Source organism: Prionailurus viverrinus, chromosome A2, assembly GCF_022837055.1.
Source record: "Prionailurus viverrinus isolate Anna chromosome A2, UM_Priviv_1.0, whole genome shotgun sequence".
Lineage (NCBI taxonomy): Eukaryota > Metazoa > Chordata > Mammalia > Carnivora > Felidae > Prionailurus > Prionailurus viverrinus.
This window is the reverse complement of record NC_062562.1, coordinates 92,279,521-92,306,767: the sequence shown is the minus strand read 5'-3', so window position 1 is coordinate 92,306,767 and position 27,247 is coordinate 92,279,521. Positions and strand designations below refer to the sequence as shown.

General features: G+C 36.9%; 1 protein-coding gene across 13 annotated transcripts in view; it reads right to left on the bottom strand.

Moving 5' to 3' along the window:
• Positions 1-27,247, bottom strand: part of ADAM22 (ADAM metallopeptidase domain 22) — a 242,575-nt gene that overhangs the window by 59,022 nt on the left and 156,306 nt on the right. For all 13 annotated transcript variants that reach the window (XM_047849794.1, XM_047849785.1, XM_047849790.1 and 10 more), the window contains exons 5-14: positions 26,658-26,740; positions 22,271-22,334; positions 20,564-20,633; positions 15,326-15,396; positions 11,056-11,130; positions 9,371-9,442; positions 8,393-8,559; positions 6,611-6,695; positions 5,502-5,592; positions 4,024-4,075 (exon numbers count right to left, since the gene is read on the bottom strand). In XM_047849794.1, the coding sequence (XP_047705750.1) occupies positions 4,024-4,075; positions 5,502-5,592; positions 6,611-6,695; positions 8,393-8,559; positions 9,371-9,442; positions 11,056-11,130; positions 15,326-15,396; positions 20,564-20,633; positions 22,271-22,334; positions 26,658-26,740 (830 nt within the window). The remainder of the gene's footprint in view (positions 1-4,023; positions 4,076-5,501; positions 5,593-6,610; positions 6,696-8,392; positions 8,560-9,370; positions 9,443-11,055; positions 11,131-15,325; positions 15,397-20,563; positions 20,634-22,270; positions 22,335-26,657; positions 26,741-27,247) is intronic.

Genomic DNA, 27,247 nt, shown 5'->3' with positions numbered 1-27,247 from the left:
TAAGTTTATGTCTATATATATATATATATATATATATATATATATGTATACATATATACGTATATATATATATGTATATATATATAAAGAAAGGTATACCAAAAAAAAGTAATAAAGGATCAGTAGAAAAGGAAATGTGGCTAGAGAACAATGGCAATATATATTAAGAACCTTCAAAATGAGAAATATCCTTAAATCTGATAATTCTGCTTTAAGAAATTCTTCTTGAGGAAATAACTAGCTATGTGTACAAAGATGTTGGAACAGAGGAACTTCCCACTGGAAGTTACACAATTTATTTATTACTCAAGTTGTAATATCCAACACTATGAAAATCACCTAAATGTATAGAAATAAGAAACTGCTAACTAGACTGTGATATATTAATAAAATAGAATACCATGTAGTTATTAATAATCATGGTGTCAAAAACTACTCAGAAAAATGCTGACTATATAATATGTTAAGTAAAAAATGAATAAACAATGACATATGCAAGATCCAAATTTTATAAAGCAAGAATAAACATGGAAAGAGAAAAAAATACTAATTAGCAGTATTTTCACATTAACCATGGCTATTACCAAATAATGAGACAAGGAGCAATTAATATTTAATTTTCTATTTTTCAAAAATTGTTTTAATTGAACATTTTTTCATGTTGATTTATTTTTAAGAGGAAGAGACAGGGTGCAAGCCGGGGAGGGGCAGAGAGAGAGGGAGACACAGAATCTGAAGCAGGGTCCAGGCTCTGAGCTTTTAGCACAGAGCCCCGACGTGGGGCTCGAACTCAAGAACCGCAAGATTATGACCTGAGCCAAAGTCGGACGCTTAACCAACTGAGGCACCCAGGCACCCCTAACATTGAACTTTTATAAAAGTGAAACATAATTAAAAGAATAATGGATAGTTTTTATAAAGTCTCTCCCACCAGCCTGCAAGTACGATGTCCACTTATATCCCTACTTCTTTCTACCACAAAGGTTAATGCTTTGTGAATCAATTAATGGAATTTACAATGATTATTCATCCTAAACTAATTTGTCAAGTGTTTCATGACAAATAAAGGTATCCTGGGTTTACGTTATCTGAATTATTTTATTTCCTTCACTTCATCTTCCTAATAGGTCATGAACTTTATGCTTTATTTAAGAAGTTCGTTACACATATTACTTACTTTTTTCCTTCCATTGCCTATACCCTAGTCAAAGTTTTTATCATCTTCCCCTCTAATCCATCCTACATATCTCTGTCTGAGTTATGGGATTTAAACAGGATTTCTTTAAGTTCCCTCTTCACTCTACTGGCCAAAACTTGAGATAGCTCCCCACTGGGAAAGAAAAAAGTGACTAATTCTTAGTGTTGGACCCCTAGTGTTGGGAGTCCAACTCTAGTTCAGCCTCTACCCTGCAAAGGAGCCCTCTGGGGCCTCAGCCTGGCCCAGCCTCCTGCCCACTGCTCACCTGGGGGGTTAGTCTGCTCTTAGCAGTGACAGGAAACTCACCACCTTATAGGAAAGTTCTTTCTACATATGAAGAGTTGGAATTTGTGGATTTCTCTTACCTTCACCGTGCCAAGTCTGACTTCCTATAACTGTCACACACAGTTTTGTGTGGTTACCTGTGTCAAATAAAACTAACTCCTCTACCATGCCATGGCTCTTCAAATACCCTGAAAGCCGAAATCTCCCTAGGCTCTTCTCAGAAACTTCTTTTTTTGCAGGCTACTATATTTATTTTGAAGGGCAACTATATCTATCTATTTGCAGGGTAATGTATCTATTATAGTCAGTGCTTTCTTAAAATTTAATTTTTATATCTTTAAATAGGACTGGTGGTCATCTCAACATGCTTTCCAACATTTAGGAGTACACAGAAACTTCAGAAAGTAGAAATGAAAGGGAAAGTACCCATCAGAAATACATGTCCATAATTAGTACTGTTAGGTGACGTTTGACACAGCTCAAATTTTATATAGCATTGTGCTAGACAATGTCTTACGTTAGAAGCTTTTCTCTTGCACACATCTATTTGATGCAAGAGGAGTTCAATGCAAAGAGCTATATATATATTTCTGAATGTCGCCATTTGATCTTGCTACACATTATGCTTAGTCTAAGTAGATTGTCTATAAAATTTTGTTTCTAGTAATTAAGCAGAATAATCAAATATAACATACTAAATAGCTTTTAAAAGATAAGGACCTCTAGCTTTCAATTTAGTAATTGTTGGAAAATTACAGCTATGGATAAGGATTTTTATCATTTACTTTTATTACTAAACAGAAAATCCAAAGGTATTTTGAAAAATATTTTAATACATGTTTGCATACACATTCCCTCAATCATTTGTTTTCCTTGTCATACATTTCTTGAGAGTTCAAAATTCAAACACCAATGAATATTTATTGAAAATCAAGTGTGTCAAGAGATGATGGTGTGAAGTCAAACAAAAATATCTATGTAATCTTCAAAAAGTCACAACTAATTGGTGAGTATAAGGATATGTGGAATTAAATTACAACACAGGAGTTAAAATTACAATAAATCTAAAATGACTAGAAGTGTGGTTAGAGAAAAATGAGAATTCCAGATGAAGACAATATACTAAAGGAACCAGAAGAAGCTGGAAATTACATTAATGGTGAGCAAATTTTTAAGAAGCTTAAAATCAATGGAGGATTATCGTTAGAAAATTAAAAAAAAAAAAAAAGCTGGAAACGCCTGTATAATTACGGCAATAAACAAACCGACAACCATGAACAGCAGTGGAAAATGAGGTTATAAGTGATGATGAAGAAAGATTATGCATATGTAAGTACTGGAGGAAGAAATCCAAATCTTATTTTTCAGACAATAGAGACTCACAAAAGTTCTAAGCAGGAAAATGATTCACACACATGAAGAGGAAAGTAGAGAAATTTGTGCTGTATATTTTCAGTGAACTAGGGCTACATATTATCAGCATAGATAAACCTTACAAACATAAAGATCAAAAAAAGCAAGTCACAGAAGACTACATATAATATGACCCCTTTCATATAAACTAAAAGTTGCAAAGCAATGCTATGTATTACTTCAACACACACACATATAAACTGTGAAAGGTGCTTGTGAATGCTACGAATCAAATTCAAGACAGAAGTTACTTTGGTTGGGGCTGGGGACCAATAAGAGAGAACACAAGGAATATTTAACTATGTAGGTGGTGTTTTGTTTGTTTGTTTGTTCAGGCTGGGTGATGGTATACAAGTGTTTACTCTTCTATGCTTTATACCTTTTCAGTAATGATGGAAATGGAGTTCAGAAGGGGAGAAAGGAAGGCTGAAAGTTGCCTGAGTATCTGGAATACTATTAAAATAATAAGAGCTAAGAGCTCAAGATGATAAGAGTTTAAAGGAGTAGTGATGAGCTTGACATGAAAAGAATGGTTGTACAACTTATCTAGGAAAAATAAATAGAAGACTGGCATCTGATAGTGTGTGAAGGGTTTAGAAATGAAAACCTTTCTCAGGACAGCAAAGTGTACACATCTCTTCCCTACTCCTTGCTCGGTGACGTACTATTGGTAGCCTGAAATCAGCAATTGTAGGAGTATTTACACCACAAAAATCTGAGAAAGCTACAAATCCAGGCTCTTTTCTTGTTTTTGATTTTGAATATCAGCTTACTAGCACATTACTGTTTACAACCCATTTAATTAGAATTGAAGAGACAAAAGAAAATTCATAGGTAAGCCATGAAGAACACACCTGTTCCTCACTTCTTACATTTCTAGCCTAGATTGAAGCCTACAAATGTCTTTGGACTACTATCTTAACTGACGTCAATTGTTTTCATAAATAAGAAGCTATTTTGTGAAAATACTTTATAATACAGAGCCATTGAGAAAATCTACTTCTGATTTTCTTTTTAAAGTCTTTGGTGAGGTTGCGCGCACTAAGTTATTTAGTATCATATTCCTAAGAAAACAACAGCACAGCAGGAAAGGGAAAGCGAGTTATTTTCCAAGAGAGGTGGCTCACCCAGTGTCTCCCATTATGCATCCAGACCACGTGTCCTCACATTTACACTCACCTAAGAGAAAATGAATACACATGCCTTGTTATAAAGTGAAAAAAGGTGTGTTAGAGTAGCCTGTTTTTAAACAGTATATTTTCACTTTATTCCTTAAATACCTTTTAAAAAGTAATACCTGTTTTCTAATTTTCCTTATATTTGAAGTTTTCTATGCAAGTATAACAACAAAAATCTACTCTGATCATATCAAGATTATATAATTTTTATAACAATAAAATCTTGATATTTGCTTCAAAATGGCTTAACAATTCCAGGGGCCCCTGGGTGGCTCAGTTGGTTAAGGGTCTAACTTTGACTCAGGTCATGATCTTACAGCTCGTGAGTTCAAGTCCCACTTCGGCTCTGTGCCGACAGCTCAGAGCCTGGAGCCTGCTTCAGATTCTGTGTCTCCCTCTCTCTCTGCCCCTCCCCTGCCTGCTCTCTCTATCTCAAAAAGTAAGTCTTTTTTAAAAAAATTTTAAGAAAATGGTTTAACAATCCCATACCAATGAAACAGCATCACTGTAGGATTCTGGTTTCACAGTTCCTTATGGGAATTCCTACACTTTCTTGTCCAGTTTTAAAACCTCTGCACCAAAGCTGCTGGCAGAAGGTAGTATAGCATACTAGTTAAGCAGAAAAGGCTTAAAACACCTGGGTTCAAAACCTGGGCTTGCCACTTAATTTATGTGTCATCTTGAAGACATTACCCTTTTGACATCCAGTCACGTTATTCTGTAAAATGGGGCTGATAATTGGTATGGTGCAGGATTATCTTGAGGATTAAACTAGTATCTAGATGTAGATAATAGTGCCATTCCGTTATGTCTTATAAAGGGTACTTCATAAATGGTAATAGTTATTATTAACAGAAACAGTCTCATTTATATTTATTATTAATACAATAAATAAGGTTCTAATCAATTCACTCCAAATACATAATATTTGACCATTCCTGATAAATTAACTTTACCTACTTGAAAAAACATATTCTTCCCTGATAGTAATCCTAGCGTATTTTACTAGATCCATATTTTACTAAGCCCTTTACGAGGTCTGATCCTGGCAGACAAGTTCTACGTCTGTGGCCATACTAAGAGATGTTTTAAATAAACCATAATAGAAGTATGCCTTAAACCTATATGCCTAAGATTCTCTACTAGACCATTTGAAATTAGCAAACTGAGCTCAATTTTTAGGTGAAATTCAACAATAAATTTATCATCACACAGCTTTAAACGTTTATTACACATGGAAAAATTTTCACCTGCAATATAAATATTACCTTGTATTACTTTTGACAAAAATGTTGTATGCCCTGGCTGTTTATCTTATACTGTTACCCAAACTCTTTTGATCAAACAACTGAATTCAAAATCTCATTCTCTAAAATATTTATAGATAGTCTATTTTAAATACAACTAAACCACAAGGGTGAACTTACCACTTGCTAACTTTCTTTTGTCTGAGATAATACCAATATTATGAGCTAATGACTGGGCAAGTGTAACTGCCATTAAATCAGTTTTCCCAAACTGAAAAACAAAAACAAAATACATGTAAATACAAATTATTTTTTATTTAAGATGGGCCAGAGAAAGATGTCATAATATAATTGGAAATATGTAAGTTCTAAGCATCTTATTTAGCAGAGGTTAAACCAGTAGCTAAAGCTGAACTATGGAGCATTTGGGAAAAAGCTGTAAGAAATAAATCCACATTTGATAAAGTCTTATAGGGAAGCCTAGAAGCCAGAGAATCACCAACTTTTGGGTTTTGAAACTTAAGTCTAATTGTGAGTCCAAATTTTACCAGTGACATTTCTGAAAAACTTAATACTTGTATATACTTAAATCAGTCTTTTAGGTAATAATAAAAATAAAGGTGTAAATTATTTGGAACTTGTTTATCTTTGTGTACCCATCCAGTTCACTCCTGAAATTTCCCCAAATTAAACAGAGTGTGACTTCAGAAAACAAATGGTATGGGTAAAAGGAAGTGGTAATGATCTGTGGGCAAAAGAAACTTGAGAAGACCAATAAAAGATATTTTTTTCATTATGTCGATTTAATATTTTTCTTGTAGATCACTTCCATCAGACTTAGTGCCCTAAGGGTATATCCAAAAGACAGTTTTCTTTGGAAAACTTAATCTATTTTTTTCTCTAAAAATTTACCAAATATTGAAGAAGGAAGAAAATTTCCAACTGGGTTGTTAGGTAGGAAGCCAATGCTTCAGAGAATTACTCAATTCTCCAGAAAATCAGCCAATGTAATAAACAGGGTTTTATTTTCAATAAAGGTAAAAGTAAAACATTTTCTCTCTATAATCTGTAAATAGCTAAATTTGCAGATTATTCTCAGGAGAACATGAACAGAATTATCAAATATGATCTTCCATTATTTTCCTATTCTTTGTCCTCTGATCATTTTGGTTGTTAATAAAACAACCTAACATCTAGAGAATGTGGAATATGAGAAATGATCTCTTAAATATTAGGAAAACATTTTCAGCCATCATACCACTTTGTATTGTACAGATGTTCACACCTACTTCATTCACGCCTCCTCCTTTCAGCAACGAGCAAATCCCACCAATATAAGCTGCCCCGCTCCGGCTACTCTCAAATTGACTTCCCCTTTTAGAAAAGGAAATGGAAAATGCTTACTCTTCGCAGTTCAAATATCATTGCACCTCTCATTATTAATTTACCACACTTATTTTCTCAAGGAAAAACATTTCTATACTACATATTCCTGAGTAAGTGAGGAATGTGAATACGGTTTACACACATAGCCAAAGAAAAACGTCTGAGGGATGTTTCCCCACATGAGCGATAATATCTTAAATAGGACCATACTTATTTTAAAAACTTACTAATATGAGGTATTCTGAGGATACAAAAATCACTTCTGTGTTTATTTCTGGACAAAATACATAATTTGAATCTCTTAATGAGAAAACATCAGACATTCCCACAAGGAGGAACATTCTATAAAATAACTGACCTACAGTCTTCAAAATGTTAAGCCCATAATACACAAAGAAAGGCTGAGGAGATCTCCCAAATTAAAGGAGACTAAAAAGACAGGACAATTAGATGCAATGCATGACCCCGGGTTGGGTCTGAATGGGGGGGAGGGAATTAGCTATCAAAGACATTATTCAGATAACTGGAGAAGTCTGAATATAGACTATGGGTTACTTAAAAGTCTTGTGTCCCCATTAAATTTTCTAGTTTTAGTAATTTACTCTGGTGATATAAGAGAATGTCTTTATTTTTAGGGAATTATATGTATTTAGTAGTGAAGGCCCAGTATGTGAGTATCTCCAACTTCCTCTCAAATGGTTCCAGGAAAAAAAAAATGAATAGATAGAAAAATAAATGAAGGGGCGCCTGGGTGGCTCAGTTGGTTAAGCGTCCGACTTCGGCTCAGGTCATGATCTCACAGTCTGTGAGTTCGAGCCCCGCGTCAGGCTCTGTACTGACTGCTCAGAGCCTGGAGCCTGTTTCAGATTCTGTGTCTCCCTCTCTCTCTGACCCTCCCCGGTTCATGCTCTGTCTCCTTCTGTCTCAAAAATAAATAAACGTTAAAAAAAAATTTTAAAAAAAGAAAAATAAATGAAAGCGAAAAAAAGAAGGAAGGGAGGGGAAAAGGCATAGAAGGACAGAAGGAATAAAATCATACACAAATGGGGCCAAATGTAAATAATTGATGAATCTGGGTAAAGAACGTAAGATATTTCCTTGTAGTATCCTTGTAACTTTTTCTGTAAATTTGAAATTGTATAAAACTTAAAAGTTATCTCAAAATACACTCTTTGACTTCCATTTAAACTTCCTTCAATAGTTCTTTAGATAACAGGTTTTTTATATGCTATAATATATAATTTGCTATTATATCACATATGCATTTTACCCCCAAAAAACTGAAATAGTGAGAAGAAATTAAAAATAAACTCCAGAAATACTAACGTCTCCCCTTGGAACCAAAACAAAGGTAACATTAACATTTAAAAGAAAGAAACTTAAAAGAATATAATTAATCTGTTAAGAATATTCTTTATAATATTACCAGTACTTTTACTCAATACTCTGATTAAAATATCTTAAAAATTAAATATAAATATATATTCAGTAATAAAATAATTCAAAATTAAACTTCTTACACTTTCATGACAATTTCAAACAACCTATACTTTAAAACTTCTTCCAAATGTATCTGCCATGTCAAATTCTAACTGCACTATACAGCAGAAAGGATATATCTCAGTCACAAGTAATAGAACATTCAACATGGAACCAAAAAAAGTAATAAATCATAAGTTACGTACGAAAAAAGGTGAACTGCATCACTTTTCTCTTTGATAAAATCCCTCCTGTATTTCATAAACTCACGTAGGGTGATCAATGGATTTTCAGATATGGCAAACTTGTTGTCAGCTGCCCAGGTTTCCATGGCAACCAATACTATCCTTGTCTTCAGTTGGTCTTTATAGATCTAGTATATTAACAAAATGAACACACCAGCTATATACATGCAGTAAAATCAAATGATTTATGAACAGGACTATAAATCTTTTATTAAAACCCTTGCATTTTAGTTAAATGTAAAAAACTCTAGTGTCTTTGAGGGAGATAATTATTTTTCTAATTCCTATGCATTTTCCTTGAGTAACAGAGAATCAAATTGTTTACCAACTAATTTCCAAAGAACAGAACACTAGTTAGAAACAAAAGATCCCTTTTTGACAAATATTTGCACCCTTATTCAAGGCTCCCCCTGAGTCTATTTTCTGGCACCCTGGAAAAAGAATTTATGCATTCTTGGGTTTTCCAAGCAAAGAAAGGAACAACAAAAACACCCCAAGGATATAATTTCTATGCAACCTAACTGGCCCCAATTAAACTCACACTGCCTTGTCAAGAAAAGATTCAGAAAGTGAACACAGTAGGATTACTTAGTGCATTATTCCCAGAGACCTAGGCACTCTCTTGAAAATAGCATAACTGCTGTACTGTTTCTCTGTATCTTTGTTAAGGGCTAGGGCTCAACTTTTTATTTTTCAATGTGAAAAATATAAGAAGAATTTCAAGCGTAAATCCATGGGTAACTCTGACCACCGCCTTTTATCCTCTTCCCAGCCAGGGATCAAAATCAAGGAAGTCCACTGCAAGGTTACTAGGGACATAGAGGACACCTTGCCTGAAGGGCAATTCAGAGCACCGAAAATATATGAACCATATTACCCATTCTATTAGCAATCAGAAGAAATTCCTCTATGGCAATACTAAGTAGAGTTGATACTTACCAAATCCGCCATGTTCACCACCGATTTTGCATATGTATTGGTATGTACAACTGAAAGCCGATGTTTTTTAAACTGAAAACAAAACAAACAAACAAGTGAAGGGTTTCCAAGGTCATCAGCAAGTAATCACCTCAGCAGACAAAAACATAAAGTAACTGAAATATCTCTACAGCTTTCTGTAAAAAAAAATGTAAGAATTGAGAATTAGTTCTTTATATGTTGTATAGTCTAGGAAAGGCTCTTAAAGTTTGAGGCCTCAGTTGATTCAACTGTGAGATAAAATAAAAAAATACCTATCCCATCCATTTCACAAGTTTATTTTTATCACAGAATTGTTACTCAAAATGATAAAACATGAAAGTTGTCTATGAACTGCAAGGCATGCAAATATAAGTAGGGTGGACAGCCACAAAAATGTACGTGAATACTGCTGTACGTATAAAAACTTACAAGTTCTACAAGACTTAATCAGTAAGAAGAAGAAAGTCCTAACGGGTCACAAAGAGGTAACTTAAAGGCTAGATGTGGATGCCATAAACCTTTCGTTTGGCCTCAGTAGTGTTTTAGAAACCAAGAACTATGTAAACCTGATTTCTGGCTTCCCTTAAAATTAGCATTCTCCCCATGGTGATAACTACCAAGGCTAAGAGGCAGTTACTTCCATTAGACAGGCCATGTAACTTTGCTTTTGCCGTAGGCCTCAACCTCCTCCCCCATTGTTTTACTCCTGGCTTATTTCACTTGTGTTACCTGCCTATAGACATCTGAATCTGTGCTGTCCTAAAACATCCAAATATATGTTTTTATAACTTATTCTGATCTTGTAAAAACCTCAGGAAATAGTAACATTCACTGATTTCAAAGAGGTAGAAAGATAAAACTTAGTTCTAGCCTGAACAAAGAAGCACCCAATCTGGATATTATTATCATTATCATTATTATTATCATTATTAGCAACAATACATGATCAATATGTTTGTTTACTTAATCATATACAAACAAATGAGACACTTTCCTTCAAATAAATCAAAGCAAATTAAAATGCACTTGTACTTGAAATTAAGTAAAAATCAGCTATGTTCATCACTGAACATGTTTAGTTTAAAACAGTGGTTACATAGAACAATTAGCATTATAATTCACTGCTGTGCCGTAAATGTAAGCTAGTGACTCCAACAAGTCCATGAGTTGAATATACACACACTCTGGGTCAAAATAAATGACTCAGCAAGAAGGAGGCTTTGCCAGGTTCCTATCCTAAAATCTTCCCTGCTTGCCTATATAAGCATTTCCACATGGTTTGCTACAGAGCAAGCCAGAAATTGAAAAGCTGCTTTTCTTTTATTAGGATAAAGCTGTACATTTCAAACTTAAGTGTCACATTACTGGTGCCTCACTAATTTTTTTTCAATATAAAATATTAATTAAGCAAATCCAAAGAGCTGACTAATTGTAAGTCAAATAAATATTTCTGGAACCTCACAAAATACTGCTAGTTACATCCACCTAAGAATGTTTCTAATTTACAGGTTGTTACTGGCTAACAAATACTTCAGCCACTTAAATGTCTTCTCCAAGTAACAATTTTCTGGGTTTCTTGTTTCTTCTAAACATATTTTTGCACCAACCAGCTTTACCCACAGGGACAGACAAGTTCAAACAACAAACATTTCAGCAAATCTTACCATGAGATGATCGTTGACAATCATCAGTTCAATATATTTGGTCTCCTCCTCTACATTACGAGGATGTCGACGAAGCTGCAATATAGTAAGGAAATAGCACCTAAATAAGCCCTCTGAACTTAGCTGTAACTAAAAAATGTTACACGTTATGTCACACATTTTACTGTACCTTTTTTTCCAAACCCTCATTTCCCCCACTCCTAGCCTCTGACAACCACTTTTCTACTCTTTTTTGTGAGTTTGACCTTTTTTTTTTGATTCCACACAGAAGTGGTACCATACAATATCTTTCTTTGAATTATTTCATTTAGCATAATGTCCTCCACGTTCATCCATGTTGTCACAAATGACAGGATTTTCTTCTTTTTTAAGGCTGAATGATACTCCACTGTATATGTTTACCACATTTTCTTTTTTAAATTTTTTTTAACGTTTATTTGTTATTGAGAGACAGAGAGACACAGAGCATGAGCAGGGGAGGAGCCAAGAGATGGAGAGACACAGAATCTGAAGCAGGCTACAGGCTCTGAGCTGTTAGCACAGAGCCCCACACAGGGCTCAAACTCACAAACTGCGAGATCATGACCTGAGCCAAAGTCCAACGCTCAACAAACTGGGCCACCCAAGCACCCCCCACGTTTTCTTGATCCATTCATTTGTTGATGGACACTTACATTGATAAGACTGTATTGTTTAATTGAAATATATGCACACACATACACATATTATATATATATCAAATCATCCCATTGTACAGTTGTACATCCCATTGTACATCCCATTGTACACACACAATCAGTGTGTATGTGTGTGTATACATATTATATATATATATATATATATCAAATCATCCCATTGTACACTTCAAGTATCTCATAATTTTATTTGTGAATTATGCTTCAATAAGGCTGAAAAAATGTTTTTAATTTAATTTTATTTTTTTTTCAACGTTTATTTATTTTGGGGACAGAGAGAAACAGAGCATGAATGGGGGAGGGGCAGAGAGAGAGAGGGAGACACAGAATCGGAAACAGGCTCCAGGCTCTGAGCCATCAGCCCAGAGCCCGACGCGGGGCTCGAACTCACGGACCACGAGATCGTGACCTGGCTGAAGTTGGACGCTTAACCGACTGCGCCACCCAGGTGCCCCGAATGTTTTTAATTTTAAAAAACAAAAATGTATGAGAGAAATAAAATTTCCACTTTCATTCCTTCAGAATTCTTTTTTTCATTTTCATCAATTTTAACCTAGTTTTTGAATAGGTAATACATTTATATGGTTTAAAGAATTATCAAAAGGTTCAGGGTCAAAATCTTCCTCTCACTTCTGTTCCCTATCTACCTAGTTGTTAACCCTTCCCCCACAATTGATATAGCACAGTTACTTGTTTCTTCCAGAAATGTTTATGCATATAAAATCAAATATAACATTTATTTTACTTGGTACTTCCACTTATTTCACTAGCTTTTGCATGAGGGTATTTTCACTTACCAGTATATCTTGGAGATTATAACATATGAAGGGCATGCTTTCCGTTAAATTTAAGCTCCTGTGGATCTCTGAGAGGATACAGGGAGTGTCTGATGGACACTTTTATTCTACAATCTCCAAATCTGGGACTGAGAATGTCCCTCCTTCTTCTGGTACATTTTAAGGGATCTCCCAAATGATATAAGAGCTTTTGTTAGGATAGTTTTGAGAGCTTCCAGGAAGTCTTGGATTATCTAGTACAGCTCTATTATATGTCTGTTTAACAATGAATTTTCTCCACCTTCAAAATCATGATCAGTGGATGCCACCAGTAGGAGACACGAAGGCAGCCATATGCCTTTGTTCCCTGCAGTCAGCCTATAACACAGTCTTTAACAAGATCTATAAAATTAAGTATTTTTCTTAATGTTTATTTTTGAGAGAGAGAGAGAGACAGAGCACAAGAGGGGAGGGGCCAAGAGAGAGGGACACACAGAATCTGAAGCAGGCTCCAGACTCTGAGCTGTCAGCACACAGCCCGACACAGGGCTCGAACTAATAGACTGCGAGATCATGACCTGAGCCAAAGTTGGATGCCCAACCGACTGAGCCACCCAGGTGCCCCAATTCTTTCCATTATGCTATCTTTGGTATCCATTTTTTCAGTAAATCTTTTTATTCACTTGTCCAATGGCTATTTTTGTGATGAGAGTATATAACCAAAACTAATCAATGCATGAATATTTGCTTTCAGAGCTGCATTTAAAATAAACTAAAAAAACTGCTGCCATGTGGATTTTGTTCCAGTGTTAATTGCATTCCCAAATTTTACAACTTATTTTAAAATTCAAATCCCTTATTACACCAAGTTGATAGAATTCTCAGTTTGGAAACCAAGTAGTAGTATAAACTGCATCCAATGACCTGAGGCTTTTTCAAAGTGGATGTTTTAGGATGACAGTATCAGCTTTGTAATTGTGGAAGAGACCTGAGTCTTACCAGTTATCACAGCAGACTGTCTAACAAGACTCAACACTTTCTCAATGTCAGAGACTTGCCATATTGGCCACACAGCATTCTAGCACCTCACCTCTGTGGGTTCACAGCTGTCTCAGAAAAAGAAATCTAGTGTCTGTCTGCCTTCAAATGACTGGATGTCACAGATATTTATGAAGAACTTCAAGGAATGCGTCAAAAGAAAACTATCCTGTTCTCTGATGTCATAAGTCACGAAAATAAATATCATTTCAAATTAAATCCTGTTGGAATCTTTATTTAACTGGGCCTCAATATATATGTATATTCACAAAATATATAAAGCTCATGTAGCAATTCATAGAACACAAGGGCTTCTGAGAGGCTGTATATAAAGTATATATGGTTATAAAAATACCAGACTTCCTAGGTCAGAATCTGAACTCCACCTCTGGATAACTCACTATAACCCTGGGCAAGTTTCTTAAGCTTCTCATGCTTCAATGTCCTTATCAGTAAAATGGGGATAATAATAATACATTCCTTATAAGATTATTAGGAGAATCAAATGTATTAATATAATTTAAATTCTTAGAATAGGACCAGGCACAAGTAACCTGTGCCTCAATAAAAATAAGCAATTTTATTCACATTAGATATGTGTCTGTAAACTCATTTAATGTCATACTTATAAACATATTTAAACAGAAGATGATTGGTTTCTTCAACTGTGTGATCTTACTAGAGATCTATTTCCATCATCCTATGTTTTTTATACCAAACACCCATACATAATGTATGATATTTTAATTCTAATAACCGGAGTTCTGTTCTTTCTTTTCCTCTCCTTTTCTTTTTTGAGTATACTAGACATATAATGTTACATTAGTTTCAGTATACAACACAGTGATTCAACTTCTAAGTTATGCTGTGCTCATCACAAGTGTAGCTGCCAACTGCGACCATACAGGCTATTGCAATATCAGTGACTATATTCTCTGTGCTGCCCTTTACCCCTGTGACTTGCTCATTCCATAACTGGAAGCCTGTGTCTCTCACTCTCCTTCTCCCATTTTGCCCATGACTCCACCCACTTCCCTCTAGCAACCACCAGTTTGTTCTCTATATTTACTGGTTTGATTCTGCTTTTTGTTTTGTTTATTCATTTATTTTTTAGATTCCACAAAGTGAATGAAATCGTACGGTATTGTGATGAGCAGAGTTCTTATTATGCCTAAAGCATTCTCCAGTTCTGTGATTCTGGTCATTTTCACATTCGAAGACATCATTTTTTTTCCTGTGAAAGGGGATTGATAGCACCTACTTCATATGGTGCAAAGCATTATACAAATTGTCATTATTTTTTCCAAGTCCAAGATGCACTGAACATTCATAAAGTTGACATCCTGAGTTTATATCCCAGACTCCAACATAGTTTAAGCGTGGCAACAGCATTTTGTGGCTTTAAAACCTGATGGATTCTCTTTTAAGGGGGTATCTTTACAAGTAGACCTCATGATGTGGTACAACCCAGGCCAAGGAAAGAGGCCTATGTTATAAAGAACCCGAGATGCCACAGCAGGGGCCATAATCCATCTGTAAGATGAATAACCATATTATCACCACTATCTTGAGTCCTTTTTGAGTCTATGAAACAATATGGCCGCATCTCCACTGCTCCTACAGATCCGTCACCCTTACTGTTAACCATGACAAATGCCTGAACTAATACTTAGCCATCTTACAGAGACTTAATGTAGATTTAGATGACTGGTAGTTGCCAAGTGTTTTTGAAACATCATGGAATATCCTGTGAATACATACCTGCCGTTTACTTCTTTTTGGTGCTGGCTTCAAAATAAATTTTGGTGGAGTGATGTGTACTTGCTGAAATTCTAAAAGGAAATAAAAATAAATTAATGTAACTTGTATTTGCCAGTTTTCTTTCATACAGAGGAATCAAAGTTTTACTATACCTTCCTAGAATAAATTGTATAATTATACTTTATTAACTATTAGTAACAGTTACTATAACTGTTGATAATTAATGTAAGTTATAATTGGAAAATTAGATAATTATAATTATGTGGTTATTATAAATTTTATAATATATAATGTTACACTTAAAGATAATATAGAACATTAATCAAAATAATTGTGTTCATATTAATACTAAATACATATATCATGAATGAATATAATTAAAGCAATCTTGGGCACTATTCCTATTTTAATTTATCTCAAAATTTTTCTCATATTTCTGCAATAAATACTATCACATCCTTTATCAAGAATCTTCTAAATAGCCAACTTGACTTCCCACTACTGACCTTCATTAAAGAATGACACAGCAAACGGTGATGAAGATGTGAACAATCAGAACTCTCATATAGTGCTGATGAGTGTAAAATGGTATAAGCACTTAAGAGAAAGGCTCAGCAATTTCTCACACAACAATAGTTCTGAAAGTGAAATCCATGAACTAATGGCATCAGCATATTCCCAGCATACCTGGGAACTTGCTGGAAATGCAAACTCTCATAACCCACCCAAGACGTACTTGAATCAAAAACTGTAGCAACTGGTGCAGCCACTATGGAAGACAGTATGAGGTTCCTCAAAAATTAAAAATAGAACAGGGGCGCCTGGGTGGCGCAGTCGGTTGAGCGTCCGACTTCAGCCAGGTCACGATCTCGCGGTCTGTGAGTTCGAGCCCCGCGTCAGGCTCTGGGCTGATGGCTCGGAGCCTGGAGGCTGTTTCCGATTCTGTGTCTCCCTCTCTCTCTGCCCCTCCCCCATTCATGCTCTGTCTCTCTCTGTCCCAAAAATAAATAAAAACGTTGAAGAAAAGAAGAAAAAAAAAATTTTTTTCAAAAAAAAAAAAAATTAAAAATAGAACAATGCTAGGACCCTGCAATCCCACTTCTGGGCATACAGCCAAAGGAATTGAATTCAGCATCTCAAAGAGATACGTGCACCACCATGTTCACTGCAGCATTATTCACCATAGCCAAGACATAGAAACAACCTAAATGTTAAAGGAAATGTGGTATACACATGCAATGAAGTATTACTCGGCCTAAAAACAAAAGAAGAAAGAAAGAAAGAAAGAAAGAAAGAAAGAAAGAAAGAAAGAAAGAAAGAAAGAAAGAAAGAAAGAAAAAAAAAGAAAGAAAGAAAGAAAGGAAGGAAGGAACCTTTCTATTTGTGACAACATGGATGAACCTGGAGGGCATTATGTTGAGTGAAACTAGCCAGACACAGAAGGACATATAACAGTCCAACTCCTAGGGGTGCCTGGGTGGCTCAGTCGGTTGAGCGTCCGGCTTCGGCTCAGGTCATGATCTCGCGGTCCATGAGTTCGAGCCCCGCGTCAGGCTCTGTGCTGACCACTCAGAGCCTGGAGCCTGTTTCAGATTCTGTGTCTCCCTCTCTCTCTGACCCTCCCCCGTTCATGCTCTGTCTCTCTCTGTCTCAAAAATAAATAAACGTTAAAAAAAAAATTAAAAAAAAAAAAGAGTCCAACTCCTAGAAGCAAAGTGGAATGGCAGTTGCAGAGGTTAGGAAAAGGGGGAAACAGGCGAGCATTCCTCAAAGGGCACAAAGTTACAGTTGTACAAATGAGAAGGTCCTAAAGATCTACTGTACAGCACAGTGCCCAGAGTTAACAATACCATATTCAGTATACTTAAAATTTTGCTAACACTGTAGATCTTGTGTTGTATTCTTACCACTACTACTACTAACAATAATAATAACAACAACAACAACAATAATAAAGAGGGTGAAAACAAACTGCTGGAGCTAATCGGTATGCTTACAACATAGATTACAGTGATGACTTCATGGGTGCACATTTATCTCCAAACTCGTCAAACTGTATACATTAATTATGTACAGCTTTCCTTTAATGCCAATCATATCTCAATTAAGTGGCTTGGAAAAACCCTTTAGATACACGGCCAGGAGTCTGTGTTTAACAAGCTGCCATGAGGTACTCTGATGCACTCCAAAGTTTGAGAGGAATACACCATTGTGTGGTTAAACATACAACTACGCTGTGACTCGGTAATTCCACCGCCAGGTAATTAATTACAGAAGAAATGTAAACATGTGTCCACCAAAGAGATTTTTAAAAGAATATTTATAGTTATTTTATTCAGACTAGCCAAAAAGTGGAAACAACCCAAATGTCCATCAACAGAATGGATAAAACTCTGTGTTATCTTCAAACAACAGAACGTACTCAGTAATTTAAAAAGATAAAGACAAACTGTTGCTATCTCTGACATTAATCCCATAGGCATATGCTAAGCAAAAGAAGCTGGACACAAGACACAATGAATGAAGATCTAAATCAGGATAAACTAATCTACAGCAAAAAAAAAAAAAAGCCACAAAAGGGACTGCAGAAGTGGGAGCCACTGACTGGGATGCGGTACAAAGGAAGGTACTGGGATAACAGAAATGTGCCAAATCTCACCAAGGGAGTACATATGTACCAAAACTCATTTAAAGGTATTCAAGATTTACATACTTCATTGCACTTATTTTTATTTAAAAAAAAAATTTTTTTAATGTTTATTTTATTTTTGACAGAGAGAGACAGAGCATGAGCAGGGGAGGGGCAGAGAGAGAGGGGGACACAGAATCTGAAGCAGGCTCCAGGCTCTGAGCTGTCAGCACAGAGACCGACGCGGGGCTCGAACTCACAGACCGCAAGATCATGACCTGAGCCGAAGTCGGACACTCAACCGACTGAGCCACCCAGGCGCCCCTCACTGTACTAATTTTTAAAACAGACTGTGCTAAGGGGTCCATAGGAAGTAAATAAACCTTTCCCAAATGTTTTCTTAGGGACACTAGTCCTGAGAGATGGGTCATGTAAAACAAAAGGGTCCACAGTGAAACAAGTCTGGGGGACACCTGACCACATTCTGTCTCAGAGACATGCATCATGCACAGCAAGACAAAGGTACTGATAAGTCATGACCCAGGAAAACTTCATTAAATCTAAAGTAAAAAAGCTTCCACATGAGCTTATTTCACAAAAACTGCAGTTTTGACATTTCTTTCTTTCTTTTTTTCTAATTTGTCATAATAAATCCAAGTATCTAGAAAGACAAATAAATAACACTCTTAAAACTGACAGTGCCAACTTCTGACGGGAAAAGAAAACCAGAAACTAAGGGAGACAGACCTGACTTGGGGAAGAACACGTTCAAAATTATTGTTAATGACAGCAAAAGTGCCAACTCATCTTTAAAAAGTTTGTACAGAAAAGAAACCCTGAACAAAGTTTAAAAAACAAAACAAAACTGGAAGATTATATCACAGCAAGCCTACAGTAGAGTCCTTAGGGGATCTTTATTTATTACTTTAAATATTAATTAATGTTTATTATTTCCAGTAAGACCTATTAGGTTGTAGCTTTATTCTCAGACAGACTGGCATGATTTACTTTCTTCCCATCACAGGGATTGTAAATGGTTTCACAAGGTAACCGAAGGAACAGCCTCAAGTATCTATGTAAAGTAAGAGCATCTATATGCTTATTTGCACATTTTTTTAAATTGTGAAATCTATAAAATGGATCCCCTAGCCCTTTGGCAGCAGGGCAGAAGAAGTGCAGAAGATCAAGGAGTCCACAAATCTATTTCAGAGAAGGGACATTAGCAAACACTCATCTCATTTTCCAATAAGGAGACAATGTTAACTTCTTAAAAAGTTATTTATTTTTTAATTTATTTTGAGAGAGAGCAAGCGAGAGCACACAAGTCAGGAGAGGGGCAGAGACAGAGAGAGAGAGAGACAGAATCCTAAGCAGGATCCATGCTGTCATCATAGAGCCTGACGTGGGGCTCGATTCCAGACACCGTGAGATCATGGCTGGAGCCAAAATCAAGAGTCGGACGCTTAACCAAGTAAGCCGCCCAGGCATCCCAAAACTTTTTATTTTTTTAAGTTTTATTTATTTAAGTAATAGCTACACCCAATGTGGGGCTTGAACTCATGACCCCGAGATCAAGAGCTGCATGTTCTTACAACTAGGCCAACCAGGCACCCCAACAATGTACACTTTTAAGTGGTTTTCCTAAGCAGTAGTTTAGGACATGCTCTTGGTTGGATAATTCTTCCATTTCCCCGCTGCCTCTCTCCCAGCACACATTCTCGTAGTGGCACAATCCAAAACCCCGCTCATCCCCCGACTAGCTGTGGGCCCAGGAAAAGACAAGCTGGATGAGCCCATTTCTTCATCTATAAAATGTAAATGATAAAATCAATCTCACAGCGCTGTAACGAAGATAAAAATGAGATTAAAAATTCGAAGGTTCTGTAACCATAGGCAGGGCCCACTAAGAAAGGAAGCGTCTCCACCCCAGGTATTCAGAGTATGCTCGGTCTTGAAAAGAAAATCAAGGAATCCAGTACATCCAAAGACAAATGTACTCCGTATAATCGCTGCTCGACTAACGAGGCCAAAGTAGGAGTACTCTGCCCTGCTTGTCATGCAAAGGTTTGGATCATCTCAAGCCAACACGTATAAATAAATGGGCCTGCAAACAAACACACGTGAGATGGAAAGTCTTTTCACAAAAACACATAATAATAAAAAGCATTAGTCTATAATCGTGCCTTCTGAAAACGCTGGGGCAAAAAGAGAGGAGGAAAACAACAAATGGGGAAATGATTACAAGTCCATCCCTATGTTTATAAAGTCAGTATCTCACTGAAAGTGAATTTTTCTGTATTTTGTCCACGCGGACCAATTTTTGCTCTAACATTACTTCTCCTTTCAGAGATACCCTACTGTGATTGTTACCATTTTAAAAAGTCTTCCTCCAATGTGCTCAAGCTTTATCTTTCCAAACTCATCCACTACAAACATGAGGTCAGTTTGCATTTTATTCTCCTTCTTGATGTCACTTGACCTCATGTCACTTTCTCAAACTGTTATGAGCAATCATGTGCTAAGGACATTTCACATACAGATTAGCTCTAAAGCATTCAAATGAATTATTAAGCCTGACTTTTTTTAAAGTCATAATATGAATACCATACCAGATGGAAGATCATCCAAGGGAAATTCAAACAGTCTGGATTTGTAAACCGAATGAAAATGGAAATCCTCCTGCAATAACAAACAACAGAGATTGAGCACATGCAACCACTTGTCCCCAGCCTCGGGCAATGAGAGCTGAAGAAGCAGAGACCCCTAAAAGAAGCATGACTATGTGCCCTCCTGGATTTGGAAAGGCAATGAGCCACTGTGCAACCCTCCCCCGCCTGGATTCCCCCTGCACCAGAGAAATATCCTATTAGAAACAAAATGCCTCTGCAGACACAGAGGCCAAAGCCTGCAGTAATGGAAAATAAATGAATGAACCTATTCCCCCAAGGAGAAGTAAGACATCTGGGAAAATGGGCTAATGCTTTTTATAACTAGTTCCTTTCTGTGGATCCCTGCCCCACTTTCAGAGTCAGATAGTTTTGCTAGGCAAAGACTGCAGGGCTAACACTCTTCCGGTATCGGGGAGTAGGATGACTGGTGTAAGCAGATGCCCAAACGGACCTTGCTCCAAAATTCAAATGTCATACAAAGTTCTGTGACAAACCAACAGACAAAAAGTCCTGTTCCATCTAAGGAAAATTAATGAACATTCAAGTAACTATTTCTGGCTTCTTTCCATTAAAAAAAAAACAGAATGTCATAAACAGTCAAGTTTCATGATACTGCCATAAAAACATCACCTGGCCAGGCGAAGTGATACGACGGCCAGTAATAGGCATCCAGAAAACAAAATACAATACAAATAGCTTCCCTTTATGGGTGGCAACACAGTGTGTATTTTTAGAAATTACTTAAGTGTTTGAACACTGTTGCACGACACGATGAAGAATGTTTCTGTGCACAAAGCTACAATGGAAGTGTATTATCTTTCTCTGCAGTCTATAATATTAACTCAACCCTCTTCTAGTTTTTTTGGAAAATGAATTGTTTCAACTAAAATGAAGGAGAAATTAATAAAACGGATTTCTCTACATTTCACCAGCACAAGGCCTTACAGACAATAGGCAATAGAGAAAAATCTGAAATCCAGAAAAGAAAATGAGGTGGAAAATCATGCATCTATTGAGTTGGTGTGTAACAAACTGAATGATTGTGTCCATCCCCACCCTGCCAAATTCATATGTTTAAACCCTAACTCCTAATGTGACTGTATTTGGAGATTGGGCCTATGAGAAGGTACTAAAGGTTAAAACAGGTTTCAAGGGTGGGGCTGGGGTCCTTACAGGAAGAGGAAACACCAAAGCGCGCTCTCTCTCTCTCTCTCTCTCTGCCATGTGAACACAGAGTAAGAAGGAAGCCATCCCAATCGAAGGAGAGAGCCCTCGACAGACATGGACCCTGCCGGCACCTTGATCTTGGACTTCCAGCCACCACAACTGTGAGAAAATAAATTCCTGTTGTTCAAGCCACCCACTCTCTTATGATGACTGCCTGAGCAAACTAAGACAAATCACAGCACATTATGGTGGAGTTAGAACAAAAATGGAGGCTTCAGAACACCTGAGAAGGAAAGTATTTCCAGTATCCAGAGAAAGAACAGACTTTAAAAAACACTTGTGGTTTTGACTTATTCAATATTCAATTATATCCTGACTCTAAAAATATGAAAATAGAGACAAAAAAAAAGGAGGAAAACGGAAGAGGGAAAGCCCCCAATATAAATTTTTACATTGGCCACAAGAAACAGGAGCACTTACTTGGGAGGTGTCATTCTCTTCTGGTTCAATGAGATAGGTGTGGTTCCCATCATAGAACATTCCACTGCCAAGGACAAGAAAATAATCAGGCATAGCCATCTTGCCTCAGAACAAGATCATTTTAAAATCAACAGCTGCCGAAGGATGAATTCACTTCTCAACACTCACTTCCCAGTCCCACCCATCATTGCCAGTTACACACCACATACCATAGACACACAGACACACACACATTCCCCATATACCACACCACACACACCCTACTTACCACACACCACACACATACACACACACCCCATATACACCCCCACATACCACACATACACAGCACATACAGATTACATACTACATACCACACACCATACCCCACAAACCTCCCAATACCACACCCCACATACACATACACACTGCACCACATCACACGTGGGTAAACACACACACACACACACACACACACACACACTACTAAAGGGAAAGGCCTGTTCCTCTGACTCCCCATAAACAGCAGGGTCTCCTCATCCTGACCCTTCCCAGGTTCAGGGTTATCATTCTTTAACTGTGGTCCATTATTCCTCCCTCCAACACGTAATTTTAAAACTTTATATGCAAATAGTCACCTGGAGAGCTTGTAAAATTGTAAAACTTTCAGGGCCTTCCTCAGATTTCTTGGCTAGGGCCCAGGAAGCTGCATTTTAAACAAATCCCAGGTGGTTCTGACGCAGGTTGTCAGGGACTACACTGAGAATTGCCTATCTACCACACACCTGAAACGTTCTCTGGTAACAAGAGATGATGCATTTCAACAATTTACCATGCGCTAAAAACTTGACACTCATTTGAATCGCTTCCACAAATGTGTGAGGGAGGCAAACTTGTACGTTTGCCTATATTCATTTTACAAGAAATGAAACCAAAGCTCAAAGAGATGAAGTAACCTGACCAAATTACATAACCAGGAAGATCAGAGGCGGGAACAGAGAGCCCAGGCAGATTGGTTCCTGAACTGCCTATCTGCAGTTGGCTACCTCTTCATCCATTCACTCATTCAGCACACACTTATAGAGCACCTACAATAGACTGCTCTAAGTGCTGGGGGCACCATAGTGGACAAAACAGATGATTTTTCTGCCCTCATGGTGCTCATGTGTATTGCAGGGAAGACAGACAAAAAATATATAGTCAACAAGTATATATATATATAGATATAAACAGCAAGCAGATTGTTTTGTTTAAATAATCTAGGGTATTATTTCCTCTTGCATTAAGTTGGTGTCCAGTGTGAAAGTCAGTGACCTTTATTGGATCTAAACATCATGACACACAGGGTAAAGAAATCAGATTCTGACATCATATATATCTAGAAGATTCTGGCTCCCTATATGATAATGTGACATCACTAACTCTTTAACTATTAAAAAGCGTATGTGTTTTATTTGTTTTGAGGATTGACACCTTTCGGTTGTATTTATATAAAATTCCAATAAGTATATCAAGTCCACACAGAGTATACTTTTGATAAAAACTAGCATCCAAGACCTATTTATTATAGGCTAATAGAGCTGATTTTTTAAAAGGCTGGATCAAAACAAGATTTTGAAAAGAAACAGCCATTCTTAAAAATTGCCACAAGAGGGCAATAAACTTACATCTGATCCCATTCTTTTAGGTTCCTATACTTACAGGATTTTGTCATAACATCAAACATACCAGGACCAAAATACTGCCTGTTAGTCCTCTGAATTTGAAAAAAAAAAAAATGTGCAATCCTGAGAAACTTAACAGAAACCCATGGGGGAAGGGGATGAAAAAAAAAGAAAAAAAAAAAAAAGAGGTTAGAGTGGGAGAGCGCCAAAGCATAAGAGACTCTTAAAAACTGAGAACTGAGGGTTGATGGGGGATGGGAGGGAGGAGAGGGTAGGTGATGGGTACTGAAGAGGGCATCTTTTGGGATGAGCGCTGGGTGTTGTATGGAAACCAATTTGACAATAAATTTCATATACTAAAAAAAATAAAAAATAAAAACTTAAAAAAATTAAAAATTTTTTTTAAATGTGCATTTTCTGGTTCTTTATGGAAAAGATATAAAAATATGCATTTTTCCCCCCCTTCATGTTCTTCAACTGAATTCAGTAAATCAAGAAAAATGAGAGATCTATGTATGTACTTGGTAAATTACTAAAGATGAGTCATGGATGAAATAATCTATTTCATATCCAAATCAATGTAATTGATACAATATAAATTATTTAATATTTAGTAATATCCTCTAAAATATTTGTCAGCAATTTTTTTCAGAAAGTAAAATCAACATGAGGATAATTAATAATAAATAACAAAATGGATCAAGAGTAAATTTATCCAACACTCTCACAAAGGTCTAAGAACACCCAAACATGCTTATACACAATCCTGACAGTGTTCCTAGACACATGATGCATTTTCTGTTTGTTTCTTTTTGTTTCATTTTAAACAGAAAGTTTTCTCACGACAGAGGTAAATTTTACCTAGTTAAAACAACTGAAGCTGCCTCAGAGTGATACTCCTGATATAGTCACTAAAGTTTCCTTAAAGTTTCTTTTCCATCCTCCTTCAAATGACTGTGTAAGGTTAGTAGCAAGCTCCTGGTCACCAGAGTCCCTGGAAGGCAGTGACACCTTCTCATTGCTTCTCACAACATGCTGTTTGGAAAACTGGAAGACAAAGTGGAATAAGCCCTGGGCAAGATGCTTACATGGGAACTTTGGGTTGAGATGGTAAGAGGAAGAGAAGGAGAAAAAAACCTCTTCCTATTTATATCACTGTCATACATTTGTTGTCACGAATGTCGATGGGCCCAGGGTACCGCTCTTAGCAGAAAGCTGTGCTCATCTTGAGATGAGTTGTAACAATTTTATTACTGAAGGGGACTTTAAATTTATTTTTACAGATAAGAAAACCAAGACCATATGAAGCATGGATTCCTGTTTGTAAAAATGTCTCTTTAGTCAAAGACTGTAATCAAAGTAAGTAAACGTCTTTCAGAGCAAACAATCAGCAGATAGAGGTCTTCCATGCTCTTGGGCATCTGGTGTCATTCCTCTGGTTCCTCATACTCTCTACCTTCTGCCTCTCGCATACCTACTGCCCAAGTCTGACTGGAGGCACCACTTAGGCAGACTAGCTCGATTTCCTGGATTTCCCATTAGAACTCTTTCCTAATGTTCTTCTGCCTAGCCCTCTCTCTTGGAAGGCTCTATCAAAGCCTATTCCAGGGCCCACTCTACCTACTCAGACGGCATTTCTGCGGAGGCCTCAAGCACTACCTCATTCCCCAGTGCCCACTCTCTATTTGCATTTTTCTATTACTTTCTCTCTCAAAGAAAACATACGTATCTCATTCCATAGTAGGAAGCTGAGCTAGTTTTAGCTCCCCCCACAGGACTGTGAGCTGTTGTGGACAGGAGTCATGTTCTCATTGCCTCGATTTTCCCAGGGGCTGGCACATAGCAGACACTCAATAACTGCTAGCTACACAAAAAAGCCAGATCTCTAACTTGGGAACTGACAGGATGCATTTTAAATTTTCCAAGAAAAAAATTAACAAAACTAAAGTGCTGGTTTCTTCCACATCCAAAAAAAAAAGTAAAACAAACAAGGAAGAACTGAGATGATTTAGCTTCAGTAGAATGCAGAGGAGTGACACGGTAGCTTCACACGGTGTTAACAAAACAAGTAAGAGCTGGCCACCTGTGTGTCACCATTAGCGACAGAACAGAGGAAGTGGATGTATTCCCATGTTAAACATCAGCAAACATTCTTTGATAATGAAGGTTATGAGAAAGGAAGCAAGGCCCCGAAGAAGGATGAACTCCATTCCTTGGAGGTTTCCGAGAACAGACAGACGCTCCCACAAGCTTGCTGTGGGTTTTAGGTGGGATTCTGGCCAAACAATGGGCTCCAACACATGAGCTCTTGAGGTGATTTGCAGTCTACTGTCTTTGTACAAGGAGTCAAGAGTTTCCACCTACTAAAATTTCTACTATTCCATAAAAGTATAAAAACTAGCATCAAGAAGGAGTAGGGGCAGAATGGTACCAAGGGTCTAAACACCCAGAGAAACAGAGACCCACATTATGCAAACCGCTCCTGTCCCAACTTGGATGAAACTAGAAAATGCTTCAAACATCACCATAGGGTGTCATATCATAACTCCAAAGACCCTGGCCTGTTTCCGCAACTCTAATTTAAAAATCTACCTGGTTTCAAAACCTCAGAAGAAAGTAAGATCAGATCCGTTGCTGACTTAAAATTATTTCTTGACATAAGAATTTTGATTACAGTGCATTAAAAATAAAGAAAGTAAGTGACTGAAAGAGTGGATAGTACAAAAAATTGGGGGGACACTTACTGAAGTCCATGGCATGTTGACAATGCAACAAATGAAGCAGGGTTTCCTCGGACACGGCCCTGGTAGTAGCAATGTTCTCCTCCCTGGAAACAGAAACCGAGAGCATAAGCCTCCACCATCGCCAGGAGCATCACCCACGTCATTCCTCAGGTTCCAGTGCACACCACAACTCCATGTCTAAAGCTCTGCAGAATATTTCGTTATTCAGATTAGTGCTATCAGACCTCTTCTAACAGAATTATTCATAAACACTCCAAGCGAGCCAACTCCAAATCAAAAGATGAAGAAATAAAAGTTGATTTAACTTGCCTTTTATGTAGGTGATGATAGAAACAGCAAAGAAATAGATACTGAAATACATCTGTGGCTCCTGCATCAGGATCAGTTGAATCATCTATCTCCCCAGTCATGAAAAACTCAACCTAGAGCACCAGCAAGATGATGCTCTTTCACATACAGCTAAGTACAAAAGACTATAAATCATTCCAGAGTCACTAAATTAAACTAATGGAGGAAAATACCTATTTTTATAGTGTTTATAGCAAAACTTGACAAATTTATACTATTTTGTTCTCCAATCACGAATGGCT